This window comes from Acinonyx jubatus, chromosome A1 (assembly GCF_027475565.1).
Source record: "Acinonyx jubatus isolate Ajub_Pintada_27869175 chromosome A1, VMU_Ajub_asm_v1.0, whole genome shotgun sequence".
In the NCBI taxonomy this organism is placed as follows: Eukaryota; Metazoa; Chordata; class Mammalia; order Carnivora; family Felidae; genus Acinonyx; species Acinonyx jubatus.
Window position 1 is genome coordinate 35,391,272 of NC_069380.1, and position 23,311 is coordinate 35,414,582.

General features: G+C 36.7%; 1 protein-coding gene across 4 annotated transcripts in view; it reads right to left on the reverse strand.

The window, feature by feature from the left end:
- DIAPH3 (diaphanous related formin 3) overlaps positions 1-23,311 on the reverse strand; it is a 503,888-nt gene that overhangs the window by 199,538 nt on the left and 281,039 nt on the right. For all 4 annotated transcript variants that reach the window (XM_053216218.1, XM_053216210.1, XM_053216209.1 and 1 more), the window contains 2 exons: positions 21,619-21,748; positions 4,018-4,138 (listed from right to left, as the gene is read on the reverse strand). In XM_053216218.1, the coding sequence (XP_053072193.1) occupies positions 4,018-4,138; positions 21,619-21,748 (251 nt within the window). The remainder of the gene's footprint in view (positions 1-4,017; positions 4,139-21,618; positions 21,749-23,311) is intronic.

The window sequence follows — 23,311 nt, forward strand, 5'->3', positions numbered from 1 at the left end:
CTCTCATTATGAGATGGTGAAACCACCCAGCACAAATACGTACTACATTTATTCTTACATCCTGCCCTCGTTATTGCTTCCCCCAACAAGGATATCTATTACTTCCATTAACACATCTTACAAGGACCAGCTCCAAACAGTCCTACATGCCTGATACCTTTTATAGATCTTCTTAAGTACTCAGGATCCAGCCAGGCAGCCAACCAGCTAGTCAGTAAGTATTCCCTAAGCTCCACTGCATTCCACTTTTCTGGGCAAGAGAGGAAACACTGGTTAACGAGGTAGGCAAAATCCCTGCTTTCATGAAACATACATTCGAGAGTGTAGTGATAGAATAAAGAAGTAAATGAATGAGATGTTCAGATAGTGATAAGTATGATCATGAAGATAAAGGTCTGTGATATTAGACAGGGAAGTCCTGGCTAAGGGGACATCGCCTCAGACAGGGAGTCATCACTGTGAAAGGAGCTGTGAGCACCAAGCTGTGCAGCACCCTCTATAAGTGCAATAAGACCTCAGGGAAGGAAAAGATCATCGTCACTTTGGATGAGGACCAGGATATTTTAACCTGAGTTTTACAAGTCCCTTCAGAACGAGTTAAACGGAAGACAAGGAAGGAAGAAAGAGAGAAGAGAGAGAAGAGTAAGTCAACAGAAAAATCTGCCATGACAAACCACCCAATTACCCAAACTCCCACTCTTGCAAATAGACAGGTGTTACATGAGTTTACATTTCCCAGATCCCGTTCCTCTATTTTACTCTCTAACCACTGTTCAATTAAATAAAAATGTACTGAATTCCTTTACCTAAAAATTCTGTGTCTTATGCAGCATGGAATACAGATAAAAGACCTAAGCCCTTCAAGGAACTTATTAGGACAGTTTCGCCTCTACATAATACTTTCAAAAGCACCTAAAGCATTGATATATACTAGAACAACAAAAAAGAAAGTGTGAAAATTGAGTAGGACTGCAATGAACAAATTTAAAGACTATAATATGGGAAAAGGCAAGGAAACTGCAACATAAGTGGTAAAAAGTAAAAAAAAAAAAAATGAATGTCTGGCAAAACAATTTTTTTCTAAGAAACTCAGGAGGTGGGGTAGGAAGAGAAGAAAAGGTAAATAAATCCTTGTGCAGGGAGAACTTCAAGGGCAATGCTCTAGGATCTATTTGTTATTTTCCTTGACATATGAAATATTCCAGAATCTAAAGGTGAAAAGAAATGAACAGGTACTGCATGACACAAATCCTAGCATTTTCCTGATTTTCTCACATATAAGAGCTTAGTAAGTATGTGTACTTCACATGTAATAGTTTGCATATAACAATATTGGTGATCCTGCCTCAAATTCCTGTCACACATTTTTCAAGCAAATATTTACAGTGGAAATGGTTAACTCCAGTTGTATTCTGACCCAAGTTTAGCAATTATAAAGAAATATAAATATTACAAAGAGGGCAATGTGATATATATGAAATAACTGTACATGCATTTTAAAAGATATGCTAAATTCATATTTTTATACTCAGTATATGAAAGTAAAGAGAGTGCACTAAAAAAATAAAATTACAATATACTATAATTGAATGCTAACAGGGAAATTTCACATAACAAAATTATATCATAATTTAAAACAATTCAATTAACAGATTATTTAAGCTACTAAATCATGACTGTTTAAATATCTACTTGCATAAATGCATCCCTAACAACATAGATAATACACATATTCTTTTAGAATTGGTTGGTGAACCCAACAATTTGACATGTTTCAACTAATAAGCACAAAAACTTAAACCATAAACAAAGTTAGAGCGTTAATAGCCCAAACTTTAGTTAAATACATTTTTATTCATTGTGCATTTTAGTTTCTGAATCCTTTCATTTTGTAAGATCTGATTAAGAAGCTCACAATTTGCCACTTTAATAAGATCTATATAAATCCATTTAATATTCAAAATGTGACTTGTTGTCAGTCCTAATTAAAGTAAACAAAGCTTTGCAATGAATGAATTTAATTACTTCGAAACTAGTATGTCTAACCAAGATGAAAAGCAAACCAGTGCAATCTAATCTCAGCAAAGAATATTTATGATTATAAGCTTTGTCAATAGCAAAGTGCACCAACTGTTCGTATATCTGACTTCCAAGAGATACATGAATGCTAATCAGTTCATTAGAGGCTTCTAGGTTGTGATATTTAGCGACAGGATGTAGTAGCTTTCTTGTCCATGGAGTATAATTGTACTCAGAATGAAAAATTGTTTCCAACAAAGCATCATCCTTCCTGTTTCTGATTTCCTGCTGGTTGCTTTTTATGAGCTGCATACCTTTCCAGAAGCCGACATCATTCAGCTTCTTGTGTCATATGAATACAAGTATGGATAGGTCCTGAGATCATCTGCTGAGCAGGATTCTACCACCTTCCCTCTAAGCTCAGGAATTTATCTTAGTTTATAGGTTCTAGAAACCGGAGCCTCATAATTAGTATGCTCAAAGTGTATTACCAGAAACTGTATGCAGGCAAACCCTTTGCTAAAATGCGTTCTCTCTATAGGGAACAATAAAAGTACTTCAATTAACAGTGCTTAATGATTAAAATAAACTGTCACATATGAATATTTTAACATGATAAAATGATGGAGGGAAAAAAGGCTAAGAATGATGAAACTAATGTAACTCTGCAATAACAAATTTGTTTTAAAAAGCATACTCTGCCAAAGGAGAAGGTGCTGCAAGAATATTTTTTGATGGGTAAATACAGATTTCACCTTTGGTTTAAAAAAAAAAAACAACCCTTCTCAAATGTAGCGATAATGGCACACTGCCTAATAAAAGAAGAAACTGGATGAGTAGGAAAGATATGAAAGGAAACAAACACATTAGCCTGAATTGATTGTTGCTGGAGTGCATTTTTATGATATTTCCCAAAAGAGACAGTGAACAAAGCTAAAATTGAACTAATTCACAATTAAACTGAAAGCATATGCAATAAAATCTATGACAAACCAAATAATAATTTTGTGATTTGCTAAATCTCAGGGGAGAAGGCACAGAAAGAGGAAAAGCAGTTATTTTATTTCAACTATCTCAGTTTAAAATATGAGGAGTGTCTATTTATAAGAGCTCATTGGAAGTGGGTTATCCTTTCATATAAAATTCTGAGGTCCATATGGGATTTTAATAATGCATTGTAGTAATACTTTATTATAACACAAAAGATATCAGTCTCTAATCTCATAGAATGGTTTGCAAAGCAACTCAACATTCATTTCAGGAAATTAAAAAAAAAACTTTATTACTTCAATTACTCATTAGAGAATAAGCCACAAAGTTAGTGTAACCAAAGATAATCGAATTCAAAAGAAACCTTTAAATTAAGCAGGACACAAGTCTCATTTATGTATATACATAATACACACATACACACGCACATATGTATATGCACATACACTGATACTAATTTGTGTTTGGAGAAGACCTGCATGAGTAGTGATCATGGCAAATTCCATTTTGATTTTGGAACTATGCAGTATTTCTAAATATCTTTAATATTAAAGTTTCTGGAATGAGATCATTCTTTATACCAACCCTTGAAATTAAGCTGACAAGTCATACCAGTTTATAAAATCTGCATATCCTTCCTGAAACATTTCAAAAGTATCTAAATCACATCCCGATAGTAGATATCAAACTTCCTCAAACTGAGTTTTCATGTCCTTTCAATTTCTCATGAACATCACAAGGAAACAGGGCAAATGGAAGGGAAAAGAGGAGAGAAACTGTCCAAATGGATACAAAGTGAAACAAAAAAAAGAATAAAAAGCAAAGTACATTTCTGTATCATTCATGATAGGCAAACACATTGATAAATTTCCTTGCAAGAAGGCAAAGGCTAAAACTGTTATCTGGCACTGTAGGATAAGCACTGGTTATGCAAATATACCTACATCATTAAATAAATTGTAACTCTAGTTGACTAGTGAGTTATTTAGATATCAGAAGGATATGGACATCTTTGTCAGAAACTTATCATGCAAGTCCTCAGGAGGGGGAAAGGTTTCCAAATCTTTCTCAAGCTGTTGAAGCTGCCTTCCCATCTGCTTCAAATTCTTTTCCAGCGTTTCTACAGAGACTAAAAGAGAGTATATTAAATGACTTGAAAGGACAAAATTATAATATATAAAAGGTAAAACACTCTAGGAACAAAATATTTGTGAAAAACCTTCCGATAATAAAGAAAGAAAATTCACTATACTAGAGGTAAACTAAATTTCACTTTTTAAAAAGCTTTTGATATTTAAAGGCAAATATAAAGGAAATTTCATATTTTTTTAAAAAAGAAGATGGAATTTAGGAAACGCTCACATGAACAAACTACATTTAATAAGTAAGTTTTGTTGAAAATTAGAGCCCTTGACCTCAACAAACACTACAAAAGAATCCATCTATTCAGAAAAAGAGGCAAAGAAAGACTTTTAAACATAAACCAATTTCAATGCAGTTTTCACATTTTTCAAAATCATGATCTCTTGAGAGGAAACAATCAGTGCATGGAAAAGACAGGGACAAGGATGCTCTATTGCCCAAGCTCATCTACAATAGGAATGAAAAGGTATCAGAAGCTACTTGAGCAACACATGGAACAAATATCACATCTTCTTTATTGGTACCCTGAGCACAGTCTGTGTTTATTATCTAATGACAATCTCTCTTCTTTGACTTAAAGTTGCTCTCACAGTGCACATGAAGGAACTAAGGGTAGATCAGGGACCAAGGCACTATCAAAATGTATTAGTCGCCCAGTACGACGTTTAAGAATCATTACCTGAAATCTTTTTTTTTTTTTTTTAAGTTTGTTTATTTTTGAGAGAAAGAGAGACAGAGTACGACCAGGGGAGGGGCAGAGACAGAGGGAGACACAGAATCCGAAGCAGGCTCCAGGCTCTGAGCTGTCAGCACACAGCCCGACGTGGGGCTCAAACTCACGAACTGTGAGATCATGACCTGAGCCAAAGTCAGACCCTTAACTGACTGAGCCAGCCAGGCACCCCCAGCATTACCTAAAATCTATGCATAATTTTAGATGACATCAAGGATTAACAATATATAAAGATATAGTGACCCAAACCAAATGTTTGGGTTCAGATGAATTTTGGTTAAAACTTCCTTTTACTTCCCATCAGTGTGAAGTATATGAAATGATGCTTAAAAATACATATAATAATTCTAGGCATACAGCCATTTTTAGGCGTCCAGTTAATCCTGAGGAATGGATATAAGTCAGGTTTCACCTGTAAGAATGGGCATATCTTTGAAAGTAACCTGAATGCCCAACAAATGGGACTGAGTTAAAAAATATTTATAAATCTCTATATACAAATATATGTATAAATAAATATATATGGTTGTAGTCTTAGTTCAATAAAATGGAATGGAAGGGAAGCATGAAAAATCATATTGCGTAAGAATATGGAGTTTTGTTTTTTAAACTAGCTGTATATAAAATAACATTTGTTATTCTATTCATAGCTTTTAATATAATATTCTAATATTCTGTTATATTAATAGCTGTTAATAAAACCTTAACGTATTTTGTTGCAAAATCAATTAGTGGGCTAATTTTCCGATACAATGTTTTCCAGTGAATGAATTCTTCAGAGAGCCACATGTAATGCTTGTGCCCAAAGAGCAACAATGTGTTAACCTTTGGCTCCCACTGTAGTGAAGCCATTGTGAAGTTATACTGATGCATATTTTCTCATTAGTTTTTTGCCACTCATGTTTCCCCTGTCAGTTTTAAATATAAGACAATAACGCACAAGAGTACATAAAATATTTCTGTCATGACAGCACTTAGTGTATTAATTAATTCTTTCTATTTAACTCGAATACCCAAATCTTTGCTGTACATTGCTCATGATGGCAACACATGGTTCCTAGGCTATGCTCTTTTAATTTTATGTCTGTTTGTCAATTATTCACAACCAAGACATCTATTTAATTAGGCCTAGGGTGTTTCATTTACTCTTCTCATTTCCAATTTTTTTTTTTTTTTTTTTTTTTGCTTCTTTCAAAGTTCTCTATCGGAACTACAAGAAGAGATTCCTTTTGCCTTCCTACTCTACTTGATCTCTCTTCTAACATTTCATTAGCATTTCCCCTATCACTTCTCAAGAAATCTGACAGGCGGTTCAGTCATTTTTATACATCCTTAAGCTGTGAAACTTCTCATTAAATAAATACAAGTTCAAAAACACATAAAATCATTTTGAGTAAATATGTGCTCAGAACAGTTTATAAACTGTATAATCACTTTGCGCTATAATCAGATTTAAAAAAAAAGCCTATTAGCAGCATAACATTAGTCATAGTCCTAATGTGTTAGGACAGCAGCAATGGCTAAAATTTATGAAGTGTCCTGAGGTCCTTTCTGAAGTGTTTTCCATTGATTTTTAAAATCCTCAGAAGATAATCATGAAATAGATATTGTTATTATCCCATTTTACAGATCACATTTTATAGATGACTAAATCAGAGTTGAGGAAAAGTCAAACAATTAAAAGTAGTGAGGTCACAATTTGAACTAAGGCAATTAAATTCTAGACTTGATTTTTAACTGTTTTGCTATACAGAAAATACTTTATTTTTACAACTACTACCTGTCAGTAACTACGTTTAAGTACACGGATGTAGTTTTCACATAATGACTTTCTTATATTCTCGCCTAGTACAATTACATATGGCCAAACCCAGGGGAATAGATGTAAGTATTCTGGGCGGATGGCTGTATGACAGATAGATATGCTACCATATTTTTTATTTGTTTTTATTTTATTTTTTTTTAATTTTTTTTAACGTTTTTATTTATTTTTGAGACAGGGAGAGACAGAGCATGAACAGGGGAGGGTCAGAGAGAGGGAGACACAGAATCCGAAACAGGCTCCAGGCTCTGAGCCATCAGCCCAGAGCCCGACGCGGGGCTTGAACTCACGGACCACGAGATCGTGACCTGAGCCGAAGTCGGCTGCTCAACCAACTGAGCCACCCAGGCGCCCCATGCTACCATATTTTTTAAATGAACATTTAAATTTAATGAGTTAACACACCATTGAACAAAACCACGTACTTAAAATACTATGTTTTACTCCACTAATCCAATTTATTATACATACACATATTTGGGAAATACCTAGAGAAAGGACAAGTAAGTCTAAGCTTCCAATGTAACAAAAAGCACAAGGCAAACATTGGGAGGGGACACAGATTATTTCTTTTTTTTTTTTTCCTTGACAACTAATCCATCATTCTGTCAACTCTCAGATTCTGACACCAATTGGGTAATCTTCCATTTCAATTCTGACACTAACTACCTAGAGTTAATGCGGACCCCCACAGGCTTAAGGACTCAGCTCCAGGAGACTGCCCGCACTTCAGAAGACCATCACAAGTCCCAGGGATCACCCATCACCCACGCTTCTGACTAACTAGCTATAGATTCAGGGGTTCCCATGCCCCCCCTCCTGATTTTCCATAATTTGATGTTTTACAGAATTCAAAGTACCAAACCTGCTATTACAGTTTTATTGTAAAGGACGCAATTCAGGAAGAGCCAAAGGGAAGATAAACACAAAGAACGGGGGTGGAGGGTAGTACAGAGTCTGCATGGTTTCTATGGGCAAACCCCAGCACATCAATCTGTTTCCAAAACAGAAGCTTCCCCTCAGCCTCACTGCTTCAGAGTTCTTACTGAAGCTTTGTTACACAGGCATGATTGATCAAAAATCATTGGCCATCAGTGACTCAAGTCTATCTCTAGTCCCTTTCCCCTCCCTGGAGGTCACAGGGTAGACTGACAATTCTAACCCTGTAATCACAGACTTGTGGCCTCTGGTGACCAGTCCCCCATCCTAAAGCTGTCTAGGGTCCTCCCCCCACATCTACCCGAGTCATCTCATTAGCATAAAAAATAGGCTCTTATCACTTAAGACAGATTTCAGGTGCTCTATACCAGGAATCTGGAAAATGACCAAACACATATTTTTAAATATACCATATGGATATATAGAAGTGCATGTCTGGAGAGAAGGCAGAACTCCAGTACCTGTGAGGAAGTATAAAAAAAAACAAAAACAAAAAAAAGTACATTTTGATTCATGAGCTGTGCTGCTCCCAGCTGTCTAACAGCCTGGGTCACCCTCCGAAAAGCCATCCCAATGAGTGATGAGCACTTCCCAGTGGGAAGAGAAAAAGGCTTAAGAAAGAAGCCTGTGAGCCTTTTCCAACTGTCTGTTAGCCAGCGGGTCAGCAACTATATTCTATCATTGTGATGTGGAGTCGTTCCTCACTGGCTCAACTTCCACATCAGTGAAAGGGGAAGAAGCCTATCTTCTATTTTTACCTCATGGGTGTTTCATAAAAGATCAAATTGTACAACATACGATGAGGAATTTTTTTAAGAGAGTGCACTGTGCTGTGTTATTCTTAGAACTCAATAAGAAATGAAGAGCTTAAAGGCTAACATTAGTAATACTAGAATCAAAAAGTAAAGATAATCATCACCATTAGCGTCACCATTAGGCCAGAACAGTGTTGTGAAAGTCAGGCTAAAAAGAAAAGTTGCTAATTTCAAGAATACAATACTCAGAGAGTTTGGGCATATTCAAACTTTTAATGCTGATGTCATAAAGAGCAAGTCAGCGGTCTTAAGAAATGTTTCTTGCAGCTTCTCTACAGATGGAACGCCATTATTTATGCTTTATTAGCAGTCTCTGGTTACATTATTTGTACATTATGGCTAAGAGGATTTAAGTATAAGTGACCAACTTTCACTGGTTTTTAAATAAGGACCAAAGTACACTTGCAAGAGAAAAAGATGTGAGCAAATTCTAGGCTTACAAAAAACAAACAACAACAACAACAAAACCATAATGTCTGGGCCATCCGATGGGTAAAACTAAAGAATATGTAAGAATTTCTTTCATGTCTTTCTTTTTCAGCAATTCTATTTCCTTTACACATCCTCAAACATAATTTTAACCACACTGTTCATAAGTGTCAAGTTTTTTTGAGGTCAGTGACTATATTTTTATATTAGAAATCCCAGCTACAGTGGCGTTTAATTGTACACCCTCAAAAAAGTGTTAATTTACTGGTGTCTCTGTGTGTGACCTGTATATGAATTTTATCTTTCAACATTGTCACATTCCTTGACCAAGAAATTAATCTTATTTTTTTTATTCCTTTCCATTATTTGGAAGTAAAAACAAAAAAATGCAGTCATCATCAAACAGAGTGGACTAGATTATTTTAAGGGCAATTTCCACTTTTGCATTTTACTCTATTAATATTCAATCAGATGGGATGTCTGAGTCACCTCAGATGTCATGTGCATCTGCCCCCAGGGCAACTGCCCATCTGTAATCTCCACACCCCAGTGGGTGGCAGAACCATGAATTCTGTTTCTTGTAGAGACCTGCTAGTCTTTACCCTTCCCTCTCCTGTAACCTCAGATCCAATCATGACCTCGCTGGCATTTTATTTAGCACATAGTATTTGACTTCTTGCTTGCTTGAGCACCATTCAAGTCTTCACTCTTCTCGGATCTCTGGTCTTCTTTTTTTCTTCAGTGCCTTTCCCACACTGTATGTAGGAGTTTCCAGACAAACACTAACGTAAAGATGTCCTTCCTCTGCTTAAAACCAGCCAGTAAACTGCTTTCGTGACAACATCTGAGCTCCACCCACAACCTGGATTTCCTCTATTTCACATTCTGCTACATTTTACTCTGAGAACAACATCCTGCTTCTAGTTTCCCTCCCCCATCCCTCTACATCCACCCTGTTAGGTACTGATGCTGAAAAGAACAGACTATTTGCCTTGTCACCTCAATCACTCCTACTCATACATAATAACAAGAGTCAAAAACTCTAGCTAGTCCTCTAGTGAGATGCCCTCCCCACCCATCATACCTGGTAATTATATTTATCCTTGCAATTACTACACTCCATTACTTTTATCTTTGTGTGTGCCGTCCTCTCCCAAATGACTAGGAATTACTTGAGGGAAGATACCGTATTTTACTCGTCTTTGTATCTTCAGGTACATAGTGTATTGCAGACACTCAAATATTTGCGGAAGGAATGGATTTTGGATTTAGCTTTAACCTCTTGAGGTTAATCAAGTAAACATCTAAAACCTTAAAATCCAACCCACATATTGGTCTTCAAGTGCCTTGTCATTATGGTAATTATCCATTAGAGATGTTAACCAGAAAAGTTAAGTCACAACTATAAATATTTAAGTTTAAAGGAATCATGAATATAAGCATTCTGCAATGCAATGGCCTCCACGATTTGCTAAGACTTCAAGTAAGAGTGTAGGAATTACATACATTTAAATAATCTTTGTAATTAAATAAAAATCCTCTGTGAATAACTCCTGGAGATGCTGGTTATTATTTCATAACAAGCTGACTAAGAAATGTCACATTCATTCTTACATCTCATGATACATTCTGGGGAAACTGATTTCTTGAAAGAACGCTTAAACAACTTATTAGCATAAAACAATTCAAACATTCAACCTAAATTAACCTTCCCTTGCTCACAAACACGGCTGTTTTATGAGGGCCACAAACTAGGGGTTAAAGCAATTCCAGGCTCCCAAACAAATAACGGTGTTTTTTTAAAAACCGTACGAATATTTTATAAACGTGAGTTAAAAAAAAAAAACAAACAAACAGTAACTTAAATGGGCAAGATGGACAAAAACCTCAGCAGCATTTTAAAAAGCTCAACATTTGGTAGGCCTGTAACAAAATCTAAGTTCTAGAATATCGTTATGAAACCCATTATCATTTTGAAAAAGGCTAAAACTGAAGTAAGAGGACAGAAAAGTACAAACTCAACGTGAATCGCAGCTTGGTTCATGATAGGCAAAGGTAAACTGAAAGAAGCAGTGGGAACCAAGTGACCAGTCACCCTCCCCAAGCGCTGGCCTTCCACTGTGCAGCTCTTCTGTCTCATTGTTCTGTGAATGGGACCCCTTATAATAAATTGCCCCAACTTGCATTCCTTAACTTACTATATTATATGCAATGAGAGTTTTGTGGTTATTATTATTCTTTTTCAACATCACACTGCAAGAGAACAGCCGATGTTTGTATGGAACGTGGAAAGAGGTAAGAGAGAAGAAAAGTCCTATTTGTAAGGATGAACGTAGCCAATCAAAGAGCTCCCTTGGATCAGTTCGGCTGAATGGTCCTCCCCCCACACCCCTCCTTACTCTCCCTCCTCCTCCCCAACCCCCAACTCTGAGGGATAGAAGCAGCCTTGTCCTCTACAACCATGAAGAGAGTGTTAAAGGTAAATCAGCTCTTTAGAAAACAGTATTAGTGAGACCAACCTATTTAATAGATCACTATTACCTATAAAAATTTGAAAATTCAAGAAAATTCACGATGTTCAAGAACATGGTAAATATTATACAAAAAAGGTCCATCATAGAGATGTTTGTAACAATATTCAAAGCATTCCCTCATGAAAATGGTTTTGTGTGCCTGTGTATGGGAAGGGAGAGGCTACCACTTTTACTGTGTCCTCATGGCAAATATGAAGCATAGGTCGGATCATGTGTGAATTCTAAGACAAATTTTCACATATGACTAGGAGAGATCATGCAATCTCATACGTCCTGGACTACTTATCTCTCGACTTGAAAAATTTCATTTTTCTCCCACACATCTATCTTCCACCCGAGCTCCAACTGCCTATTGAACATCTTTCCTTGATGTTTAGTAGGCATCTTAAACTCACACTTTCAAATTGGAACTTCTCTTCCTCCTTGAATCCGCTTCTACATCTCAGTATGTGATTGGTGTTGCGACTCCTCTTTCTGTCATACCCAACACACCCAACCTTGGACAAAGTCTTGTTGGTTCTACCTTCAAAGTCTGAATACTTCCCACCACAGTTGCTACCTCCTCCTTCTGGTCCTAGCCAACATGCTTTCTCCCCTGGATGATTACTACAGCATCTGAGTGGTTTCACTGCTCCTGCATTGTTCTATATTTTTTCCCTGAGCACAGAAGCCAAAGCAAGCCTTTGAAAATACAAGTCAGATGCCACCCTGCTGCTCAAAACCTTTCTAATGGCTCCCTATCTCAGAGTAAAGTCAAAATCCATCTAATGATGAATCATGTCCTATAGAATCTGTTACTTTTCTGGCCTTACCTTCTTTTATGCCTTGCTTCCTCACACGTCCCTCACATTTTTTTTCACAAAGGCCACCTTCTCTATGGGGCCTTCTCTGACCACTCAACTTTAATTGTGGGAGAAACAAAACAAAACTTTCTTCATTTGGCACATGTTCTGGAAAATGGAAACTTCAAGAGAGCAGAGACTTCTTCTGTGCTCATGGCTCTATCCAGAATCCCAAACTGTGTCTGGACAGAAGAGGCACTCGATAAATGGCTCTTCAAATAATGAATGAATCAATCTCATTTAAGCCACTGCTTCATTTCTTCCCTCTCAAAATCAAGTCTGATCTTTTCCAACACAAGTGCTTAGCACACTGTCTGCTACACAGTGAGAATTCAACAAAATTTTTGGAAAGATTCCTTTCCTTCTAGGGTCAAAATATATCCACAACTATTAATACTTTTTCCCTTTAAATATGTAGCTTGAGGGGCGGCACCTGGGTGGCACAGTCGGTTAAGTGTCCGGCTCTGGATTTTTGGCTCCATACTGGGCGTGGAGCCTGCTGGAGATTCTCTCTCTCCTTCTGCCCTATCCCCCTGCTTGCTCGCTCTCTCTCTCAAAAAAAAAAAAAAAAAAAAAAAAAAAAAATTAGTTTGACAGACACCTGCTCAGAAACTGTCCTAACAGTGATACACATATTCACATGAAAAAAGAGTCTCGTTGCTCATCAATTTTCAATCTATACTAGAAGACGACCTCTTCTGAGGGGAGAGGGGAAGGTTATCCTGAATACATTTTCTTTAGGTTTTTCTATGAATACAAATATCTTTTTCGATGTTTCTAGCAACTTACATCATTTATCGTGTTACTTCATGTTTCATATGGAAATGGAAAACATTCCCAAGTAACTAATTCCTTAATAATTCTGGGCCAGTAAATTTGTTTTTTAAACAACATGCAGACACCTCCAGAAAAAAGTAAGTCCAAGTCAAAGAGGTGCTGGACCCTAGCTATTTTTTACAGGCTTTTAATAGTAGAAGCCCTCTTTCAAAAGAAATCTTATTATCGAAGTTCAAAAGAGGAAATAAAAATAGTGACTCAGGCTGAGGCAGAAGAAGGAAAATAAAACTCATTTTCCAAATTCCATTTCTCTATGCTAGTACGTTCAACTAGCAAAATTGCATTGTGTTGTGCATTTATGACTTGTGCAGTTTCCCACATCTATATCATTCTTTAGGTTTTATAAAAGTAAATAATATTTTAGAAAAGTAAATAGTATTTTCAATAACATAAATCTATGCAATTATTAGCTTTGTATTCTAAAGCTTGCATACATTTCAGGCAAGACACAGTTGGGATCTGTTCAAATAATGATTCAGAATACATGTTAAAATTATGTAATTATATGACTCAGAGAGACATTTTTATCTTCATCATTAATGATAGAATAGGCAGATGTGTGTCAACAAGAAATTATCATTGAAAAATAACAGCTAAAACTATAGCAAATATAGAGAATATTTATATAGTCCTTACATGATGCTATTCAAGCTTTGTAAGTATTTACACATATTCACGTATAACCTCACAGCAAACCTCTGAATTAGGTACAACTATTATCCCCATTTTATAGGTAAGAACACTGAGTCCCAGTGGGGATAAGTAACTCATACAAGGTTATAGCTCCAGCAATGGGCAGAGCTGGGGTTTGAACACCAGGTGTCTAACCTCAGAGTCTGTGACTGTAACAAAAGCTTCTCCCATAATACAATGCCTCTATAATCTAATTGGGATCACATTTTTATTTTGCCTACTGAAATTATTTATTGGAGTTAATGTAACTCTCACTACTTGTTAATAAAAATTCCTTATGTTCAGAGGCATATTATAAATTTCAGTTTTAACTGCTGTAGTATTTGCATGTGACAATGAAAGGGAAGGGTATTTCACAAGCTCATCAACAACAGCCCTTAAACACCAAAACATTTCACAACATAATGACAAACTCTTTCCATATATATGTCTATCTGTGTAACTGCACTTCACCATTTTACGATACTCAGAGATGATGGTGCTGTATCAGGGCAGCTATGGGAGTGAGGACAAGGACGACTATAGGGAGTTGAATAGGGAGTTGAATAGTATTCCTCCCACCCCCCAAATTCATGGCCATGTAGCACTTAAGCATGCAACTTATTTGGAAATAGGATCTTTGCACAGGAAATCAGTTAAGGATCTCAAGATGAAATCACCTGGATTTAGAGTGACCCTTAAATCAAATGACTGGGGTCTTTTTTTTTTTTTTAAAGTTTATTTATATTTGAGAGAGAGAGAAAGAGAGAGCACAAGCAGGGGAGGGACAAAGAGAGAGAGGGAGACAATCCAAAGCAGGCTCCTGGCTCTGAGCTGTTAGCTCAGAGCCCGATGCAGGGCTCACACTCACGGACTGTGAGATCATGACCTGAGCCAAAGTTGATGCTTAACCGACTGTGCCACCCAGGTGCCCCTACTGCTGTCTTTACAAAGAAAGGTGAGAGACACAGAGGAGAAGACCAGATGAAAATGGAAGCAAGCTTGCTGGCAGCCACCAGAAGTTAAGAGAGGCCTTAGAGGGCTCCTCGCTGAAAGCCTTCAGAAGGAATCAATAGTACCAACACCTTGATTTCAGACTTCTGTATTCCTGAATAGTGAAAGAATAAATGAATATATTTCTGCTGTTTAAAGGAACTTAATATGTGGTAACTGGTTTATGGCAGCCCTAGGAAGCTAATACAACTATTATGTCAAGACTTTACAAGCTGCATATAGCCTGGTTTCTGGGGAGCGGTTGGCAATTCACCTGCAGCATCTGAGCAACCCCAGGCCTCTTCACCCAGTTGACTACACGTCAACTGTGTGAGCAGCGACATTCAGCAGATGGCCGGAAGTGAGTTTATCGCATCCACTGCTTAGGTTTCTTCATTGTGCACAGATTTGTTTTGTTAAGCTATCCTTCAGCATGCTCTCATTCTGAAATTTTCTTTCATCCACCTTGTTTATAATTTTCCACTTCATGTTGCAAAACTGAGGTGCAGTAAATACTGCTTCGCCGTCAGCAGTCTGAGAGCTCTAAGACCTTGGTTGTCACTGTTGATCCTGTCTTGTTACTTGATGTCCTGTTACTTGATGTTAGATATGGCTCATAGGTGACACTGATAGAACTGTTCGAGTAGCTATTTCAAATCTGTAGCTGGCCAAAAATCTGCAAACACTGTAAACTGTTAGTTTCTTGAAAAGATTAATGCTGTATTGATGCCACTTTCAGTCTGCTAACCTCCAAAAAGATATAGAGGTCTTCCTGATGTGTTTTTCTTCTTCATCATCATCTATCAGCCCAAGCAGCAGCCGATTCAGGAAATGTTCTCAGCTCAGTATCTCAAAAAGCAATCTTGAGCTGGAAGTACAGTTCCTCCATGCCTCGTGTTCCTCAATGTCAGTCTAAAGAATCCTTAATCCTTCTAGGGACTTTGGCCATGGTCTCTCTGCATTCCATTATGCTGCTTTTCAAAACAGTTTATATTTGCACAGAGAAACAGTGCAATACAACCTGACACGCAAGTCTCCAGTTGAAACTTTTGATGCCAACTCTATACAGACAATCCCTGGAAATAAACTGGAACAATTTAAATAAAATGCTATTCATCAGACAACTTGGACCTTGTGGCCCTTTTCCCAGTAGACTGTGCTCACAGTATACTATATATGTTTTTCATAAATCCTGTATTTACCTTGTGAATGGCCCAGTTATATTTCATCCTACCTTTTTATGTTAAAAGTGTTAATCTGAATATAAAATTGCACAAATACTGCCCTTTTAGGACATATATGCAAACCTGTATGTGACTTACATTTTGAAAATAAATTTGTCTTTTATTATGTTTGGCTTGTAGTGACATTAAAATTATTTTACAATTCCTAAGTATACTTATTAGATGGGTACAGATTGTCAAATTAGATCATGGAGACCTTGCTACATAGGAGTCATAAAGTGGCTTCCCAGATATAACTTGTAATTTTACCATCTATCTGCAGAGTCCTGCTACACAGGTAGGAGACCCCAAATGTTTTCACTATTTCTATAGGATGATGCAAAAAAAGGCACAACCATCCATCCACACTTCCCTTTCAGAAAAGGGTCAACAGAGAACTCAGAGTGTTACTAGCCTTTATTGGTTACTTGCTTATAATGAAATTACAACTACTCAAGTAGCAAAACAGGGGTAGCTGGTAAAGAAATATACACAGGGATACAGTGAGTAAAAACATTCTAATATACCAGTGTAAAACGCATTCTAAAATAAAATCTAGGAGATGCCATTGATCTAACCCTGAAATTAAATGTGAACATTCATGAATATATTTATTTAGATTGCCTCAATATTTCCTCATATATGTACTAATCTGTGTCATGTCTATTCAAAAAAGGAATTGAGGCATACTTGCAATTATGTAAAATCATGTGATAACTCATGGTTTGCACAAAAGGCTTTGATATCCCTAAATTGATTGCTAGTGAACATCTAACACAGCGGGTCTATGACTGTTTAAGTGATCTGATAAAGTAAAAAATTATTCTGTATAGGCTACTCTATTCTATAGCCAAAAAACCCTCAGCAAGAAAAATGTCTTAAGTTATTCTATTAGTTTGCTAGGGCCACATCACAAATGCCACACACTGGGTGGCTTAAACAACAGAAACTTATTTTCGTACAGTTCTTCAGCCCAAGACCAAGGTGTCAGTAATCTGTTTTTTTCTGAAGCCTCTCTTCTTGGCTTGCAGATAGATGGCTACCTTCCTGCTGTCTCCTCACATGGTCTTGGGTGCATGCGAATCCCCGTTGTCTATCTGTCCAAATGTCCTCCTCTTATAAGGACACAAGTTAGATTGGATTAGGGCTGACCCTATGAGCCTCAATTTACTCATCACCTCTTTAAACCCACATTCAATCACATTTGGAGGTACTAAGGATTAGGGCTTCCACATATGGAGACAGAATTCAGTTCCTAGTAGAATATATTTTTGTGCTCCTTATTGACAATTCAATTAAAGCAATACCCTAACATGGCTGTCTTCTCTAAATTGTTTTATTATAAATGTCCCCCCCCCACCATGTTCTTTCAAATTACTTCACTGTATTGACAGAAATGCACACAAATGTGTATTTTCAGAAAACTCTAATATCCTACAATTGGTTTGTAATATCAACTGAATTATTTATCTCACAAAATTATGAGGTTGTAACCTATGACTTCCATGACAGAATGGTTCCAACAAACACAATGCTATTTATATTATTAAGTCTGTCGCACAATGAATATTTTTATGTATTTACAGTACACATGGAATGTGTAAAATGTGATTGAATTCATAATTAACCCTGAATATTCAAAATATATATCAAACTAATAAATTTAATTGGCATTTTTAGAAGTCTATAGTACAAGGAGGTCAATGGGAGCCTTCGAAAATGCTTTCTACTTATTATGGCAGATGAATTTGAAATTCCAAACACTAGGCATTTCCAGGTGGCTGCCACCTGGAAATGAAGTGTTCTAAGTGTTCACAGTAGGTGAATAAAAGATAAACATTTGGTATTTAGTAAGCCATTTATCATAAAATGCTGGAAAGTCACAAGGCTTTGGAATTGGAGATGTATTTGATTAGACAAATATTTGGGTCAGGGCAAGGAGTTACTAGCTAAAAATCAAACAAACAGTCTTAAAAGCAGAGAAGTCAATAAAATGAAGAGGACAAAAATCAAATACAAGACATCAAAGAATGCTCCTGAAAGCTAAACACATGGAAATGGAAAAAAGTGAAAAACATTAGAAGTGGGCAATCATTAAATCCACTCTGACAATTCACTGAAGGCTGCCCTTTCTCTAGGAGCTAATTCCATCTCCAAAAGCTCCAGCAACAGTCTCCAGGCTGGACACCTAGTTCTTAAATAAGGTCTAAGAATTTTCTGGAAAACGTATGTATTTATGCATAAGGAAAGAGTAGAGCACGCTGAAACTTAGGGGAGGCTCCCAGGAACGACCAGGAAAAAGCACCAGAGGGAAGGTGACATTTACTCTAAGTTACTCGATAAAGGAGAGAGCTAGGCAACATCGTAGGCCACAGCTGCCACTTTCCACAAATTTAACTTAAAATCCACCACGCGGCTTTCAGTTGGCATGCTGAAGGCTGAAGAGAGGCAAGGTGAATGAGAAAAAGGAAATCAAAAGAAAAGGTACTAAAAAGGATTTTCTCAAGTAAATAACATTTGGGGAGAAGAAGTTAAGGCTGTAGGAATTAAGAGCCGTATTTTATGCATAGTGGGGCTCAGTATTGGGCTTATAACAATGGCAATACTTAGAAGTTGCATTGAACAGGAGGTGGAAGTGAAGGGTACTGAGAATCTAAGAGGAACCCGTGGAACAGGAGCCGGGTGCCAATGAGGGAGCCTGGGTTCCACCAAGACACAGACGCTAAACCTTGGGCCAGCAGCAAGTGCACCGTTTCTGACACTGAGCAATCATACAACACAGGCTTATCAAATGAATAAGTGAGTTACAGACTGGACTTGGCATTTCTAGAATTTAGACTACCTAGGGAAGAAGACAGATATATGGCAGAGGTATGAGAACCCTAAGAGACAGGGCTGAACAAGGTGACACTATAAACTGACCTTGGTTTTACCTGAAAACACTCCCCCAACCCACAGAGTTTTGTCATATTTTCTACTCATTAATACCATTCCAATTTAATAATGAAGCAGGTTCTTGTGAAATAATCAATAGAACCTTCACAGATTAGAGTCCATTAAACTTCAACTGTTTAGATAAGAGACAATGTATTCAATCTTAAAAGTCCAGGAGGGGGGAAAAAAAAAGAAATATTGCAATGGTATATAGAAATACAATAATAACCCAAAATATTTTCAGTGAAATACAACAGAAAAGCTGTAAGCCATTATCTCTTAGAAAAGAAGCAGCCCTAATGAAGTAGATTTTTGAAAATTGTCATACGGGTAAGCTCATTAGTTGCAATGAAAGATCCCCCTGCTGATCCACGAGGACTTAATGGCCAGGATTTGTTATGTCTCAAAAACAAAGGTACTTTTTAATTCATGTGATAGTTCACTGAGGAGACTTCAAATATGGAAACTTTTAAGTGATGATATATAATACAAAATCACTGAAATTTTCCAAAGCAAATGTAGACTCATTTCATCCAAAACTCATGTTCATTCCTATAAATTCTCATTCATTAATAGAATAATATAATCACACAAAGAAATTATGCTCAACAATCACCTATACTACATAATATCTACATCCATATCTATATCGGGATCTATATATATATATCTATCTCAGTGATGGTTTTTCTATTTCAAACATCAAGTTGGCTGCTCCCAGTGAAATGCATTCACACTGTCTGCTGACCTACACACATATGCACGCCTCCGCTCTAACAGATGGAAATGAGAAGCATCCAAGGCTCTAGAATGCCCCCACAGAAACACCAAAAAAGAAAACAAACAAAAGAATCTAATTACCGAGTTACAACTCTGTAAGCCCTTATCAAATTTAAATAGTTTTCAAAAGCAAAATATTAAAATATTTATAGAGAATTTCAAGTACAATCAAATGAGTCAAAATAGATAAATGCCATTTTAAAAACTTAATTTAGAGCAAAACTGGTAGAAAATAAACTCTGTCCTAAAAAGTACATCTGAAACAGAAGTATGTTCCAACTTACTGTTCAGTTTTAGAACCAGGAGGAAAGATGGAGAAGTGGTCAGACATGCAAACTGTTATTATCAGAACATGCTTGCATGGATTTAATTCTTGCCAAAGACCTAACGTTGATATAATGTATCAACTACTCAGCTTTCTTTTCTCCAGAAAAAGAACTTTCTCTATACTTCAAGGCATTATGCATAACTTTTTCATCTATTTCTCTTCAACTTATCATGCTTACCATTCATCAAGAACATCCACTTTCAATTCTCTTTCAGCCTGTTTACTTACGTTTTATTCCAAAATTTCAGAAATCTCATTTTAGAGAAATTACCTTCTTGAATTAATAAATCAACCACTTAGAGTTACTTTTAATATTTTTTTCCTCTGTGCCCTGTTGCCCTATCTCATTGTTTTATATGAGAAAATAATTTGATTATCTTCCTTTCTTAAATTCCATTTAAATGCATGCATATATACTTGGTCATTATCTTCTTATACCAAGGACATTCTAAGGTAGCACAAGGGCAAAGTAAGTAATTTCAGTATTGTTATATTCACATGCAAGATCAAAAAATAAAGTGAAAAGTGTATTTTGGGTCTTAAAAATCCAGACTAATTATTTCTAACCCCCTCCCACCCTCAAAAAGCTTGCATGAGATAGATACTTTAAAGAAACCTACATCTCAGGAAACTATTGAAAGGGAGTAGAAAATGATAAAAGTGATTTTTGTTTGTTAGTTTAAGAAGAAGTATTTACTAAAATATAGGGGAAAAACAAGTATCCTTAAGTTGACAAATTCCAATTTTAAGAAGGGAATAAACTGATTACAAAAATAGTCTGACGTTTCTAATGACCAGGACTCAACACAGTGAGAATAACGATATCCCATCACTTCAAATGAGTTGTCTTCCAAAAAAGGATGTACGTATATGTATGTATTCATACAAATGTGTATTCATAAACTGGTTCTTGAAGCATGTAAAATGTTTTCCACAAAATCAATGATATATAAATAAAAACTAGATTCTTTAAGTGATCAAAAATTGCATTCAAATCATATTATAACCAACTATTAATACCAGGTCCTATCCTCTCATGAACCTTTGCAACCTGATCTAAGTCCAGTAAGGACCAGAAGCAGGTTAGCTATCTGGGTATTAGAAAGGACTGCATGGAATTTTCTCGGCTAGGACAAAGTATGCAGTCTGTCCCTTCAATGTGGATAGAGATAGATTCAGAACCTAGGCTAACTGGGGCCACTGATTACTGGGGCTTGGCCCAGATACACAATTGTCCCCAAGTGAATGACACTGAACCAAGGAAGCATCTTAACAGCGACAGCGGTGGCGGGGTGGGGAGCAGCAGAGGGTGGGGCTGGTAGGAACTCATAAGGTTTAAACTACAAAATAATGTATTTTTTAATTCAGGCCTCATTTTCTAATATAAAACCATTAAACTCATAGTTCCAATAATGATAACTCATAAAATAAATGTCTTATGACATTCTATTTTTAAAATGACATACTCAGTAGTAAATCACTGTGGCAAAGTAGCAAGTATATTCAAATAAAAGGCACTATGTTCGGTCTTTGTGTACTAACTGAAGACCCAAAGCAGTGAAATGTTTTCTATAAAATCACAAACCTTTACTAGCTTTGTCTAAATGTTCCAAATCATCCACAAAAGTCAGGATATCAGGGTACTTCTCTTCACACATTTCCACCAGAAAATGAAGTAGTGTTGTTTTCTGATCTGCGGATTTCGTGTCCTTTAGCTAAATAGGATGAGAGAGAGAAAAAAACAGTAAAAAATATTTTGATATTCTGCCTATTTATATTACATTAATACTACATTTTATAGGTAAAAGCTAAGTCAATTGTAAAATTAGTTAATCCTGTTTTTGAATTGCAAAGGTTTAAATACTTGAAAGCTACACTTTATGAATTGGTTTAAGTAACGTCATTAACGTTTGTTGGAAAGAAAGTATAAGTTTAATCTATTATGCAATTTATTATGCAGCAAATGTATGATAAATACTTAGGACAGCAGTGTAACCTGAAAGTCTATATAATAGTAGTACTTAAAACAACCCCAGGCGTTAGTTTCTTTGTTTTAATTTGGCACATATTTAAGGAATGCCTACTAGATACTGCAGGAGTTGGAGATACAAAGATACAATAACAAAAAAGACATACAGTTCCTCAAGAAGCTGTTTACTGGGGGGGGGAGGGGGGGTGGGGTGGAATACATACATACCTACATACATACACAACACACACACACACACACACACACACACACATTTACCCTGGTGTGACAAAGAGTACACTAAGAATAATCACAAAGTATGCCTAAGAGGACAGGACATCTGAACTGAACACTGGTAGACAGGAAGTTGTATGGGATTAGGAAGGGAGGAAGAAAATTCAAAAGTGCAGTATCACAAGCAGATGGAACAGCATTTTAAAAAGGCCATAGATGAAGAAGAAAATGACACATTTGAGGAGTCTGAATGACTCCAAAATAAAAGTGTGTGTTGAGGAGGATGATAGCGTACAAAGATATAAATCTGGGAATATCAGAAAAGACCAGAAAACAGGAGGAAATGTATGCCATGCAAAGGAAAGAAGATTTTGATCCTTAAGAATCGGGGGGGGGGGGGTATTTTTTAATTAATTAACTTATTTTTAATCTTTATTTAATTTTGAGAGAGAGCACAAGCACAAGAGGGGAGGGGCAGAGAGAAAAGAAGACAGAATCTGAAGCAGGCTCCAGGCTCCTAGCTGTCAGCACGGAGCCTGATGCAGGGCTCCAACCCACGAACCATGACATCAATTTGGAACCTGAGCTGAATTTGGATGCTTAACCAACTGAGCCACCCAGGCGCCCCAGAATTGGGAGTTTTTAAATTGGGTAAGAGATGACCAGAACTGCAGTTAGAAAGTTCCCTCTAGTGCAGTGTGGATGAAAGACGAAAAGCAAAGGTAAGAACAGAAGCAGGATGAATAACTTTAAAATGCTGTAACAATAATTCAGTCAGGGAAAGAAGGCCTGAGCAGAGGCAGTGCCTTGGGGATGGAGATAACAGGATGGAGGGGGCATGGAAACCCAGGCGGTGCCATTAATTGGAATAAGTGGAAAGACAAACAAATTTAGGTGGGGTGGGCAAAGAGAGACCAGTTTCAGTTTTGGCCAGGTTGAGTTTAAAGCTTTTAAGTGACATCCAAGTAAAAATGCCCAACAAGGATGTAGACTGATACAGGTGTAAAACAATGCTTCTCAACCTTTTTTTGTCGTTCATTATTGCTGGCTAAGGAGCATCTTTAGGCATTTTTTC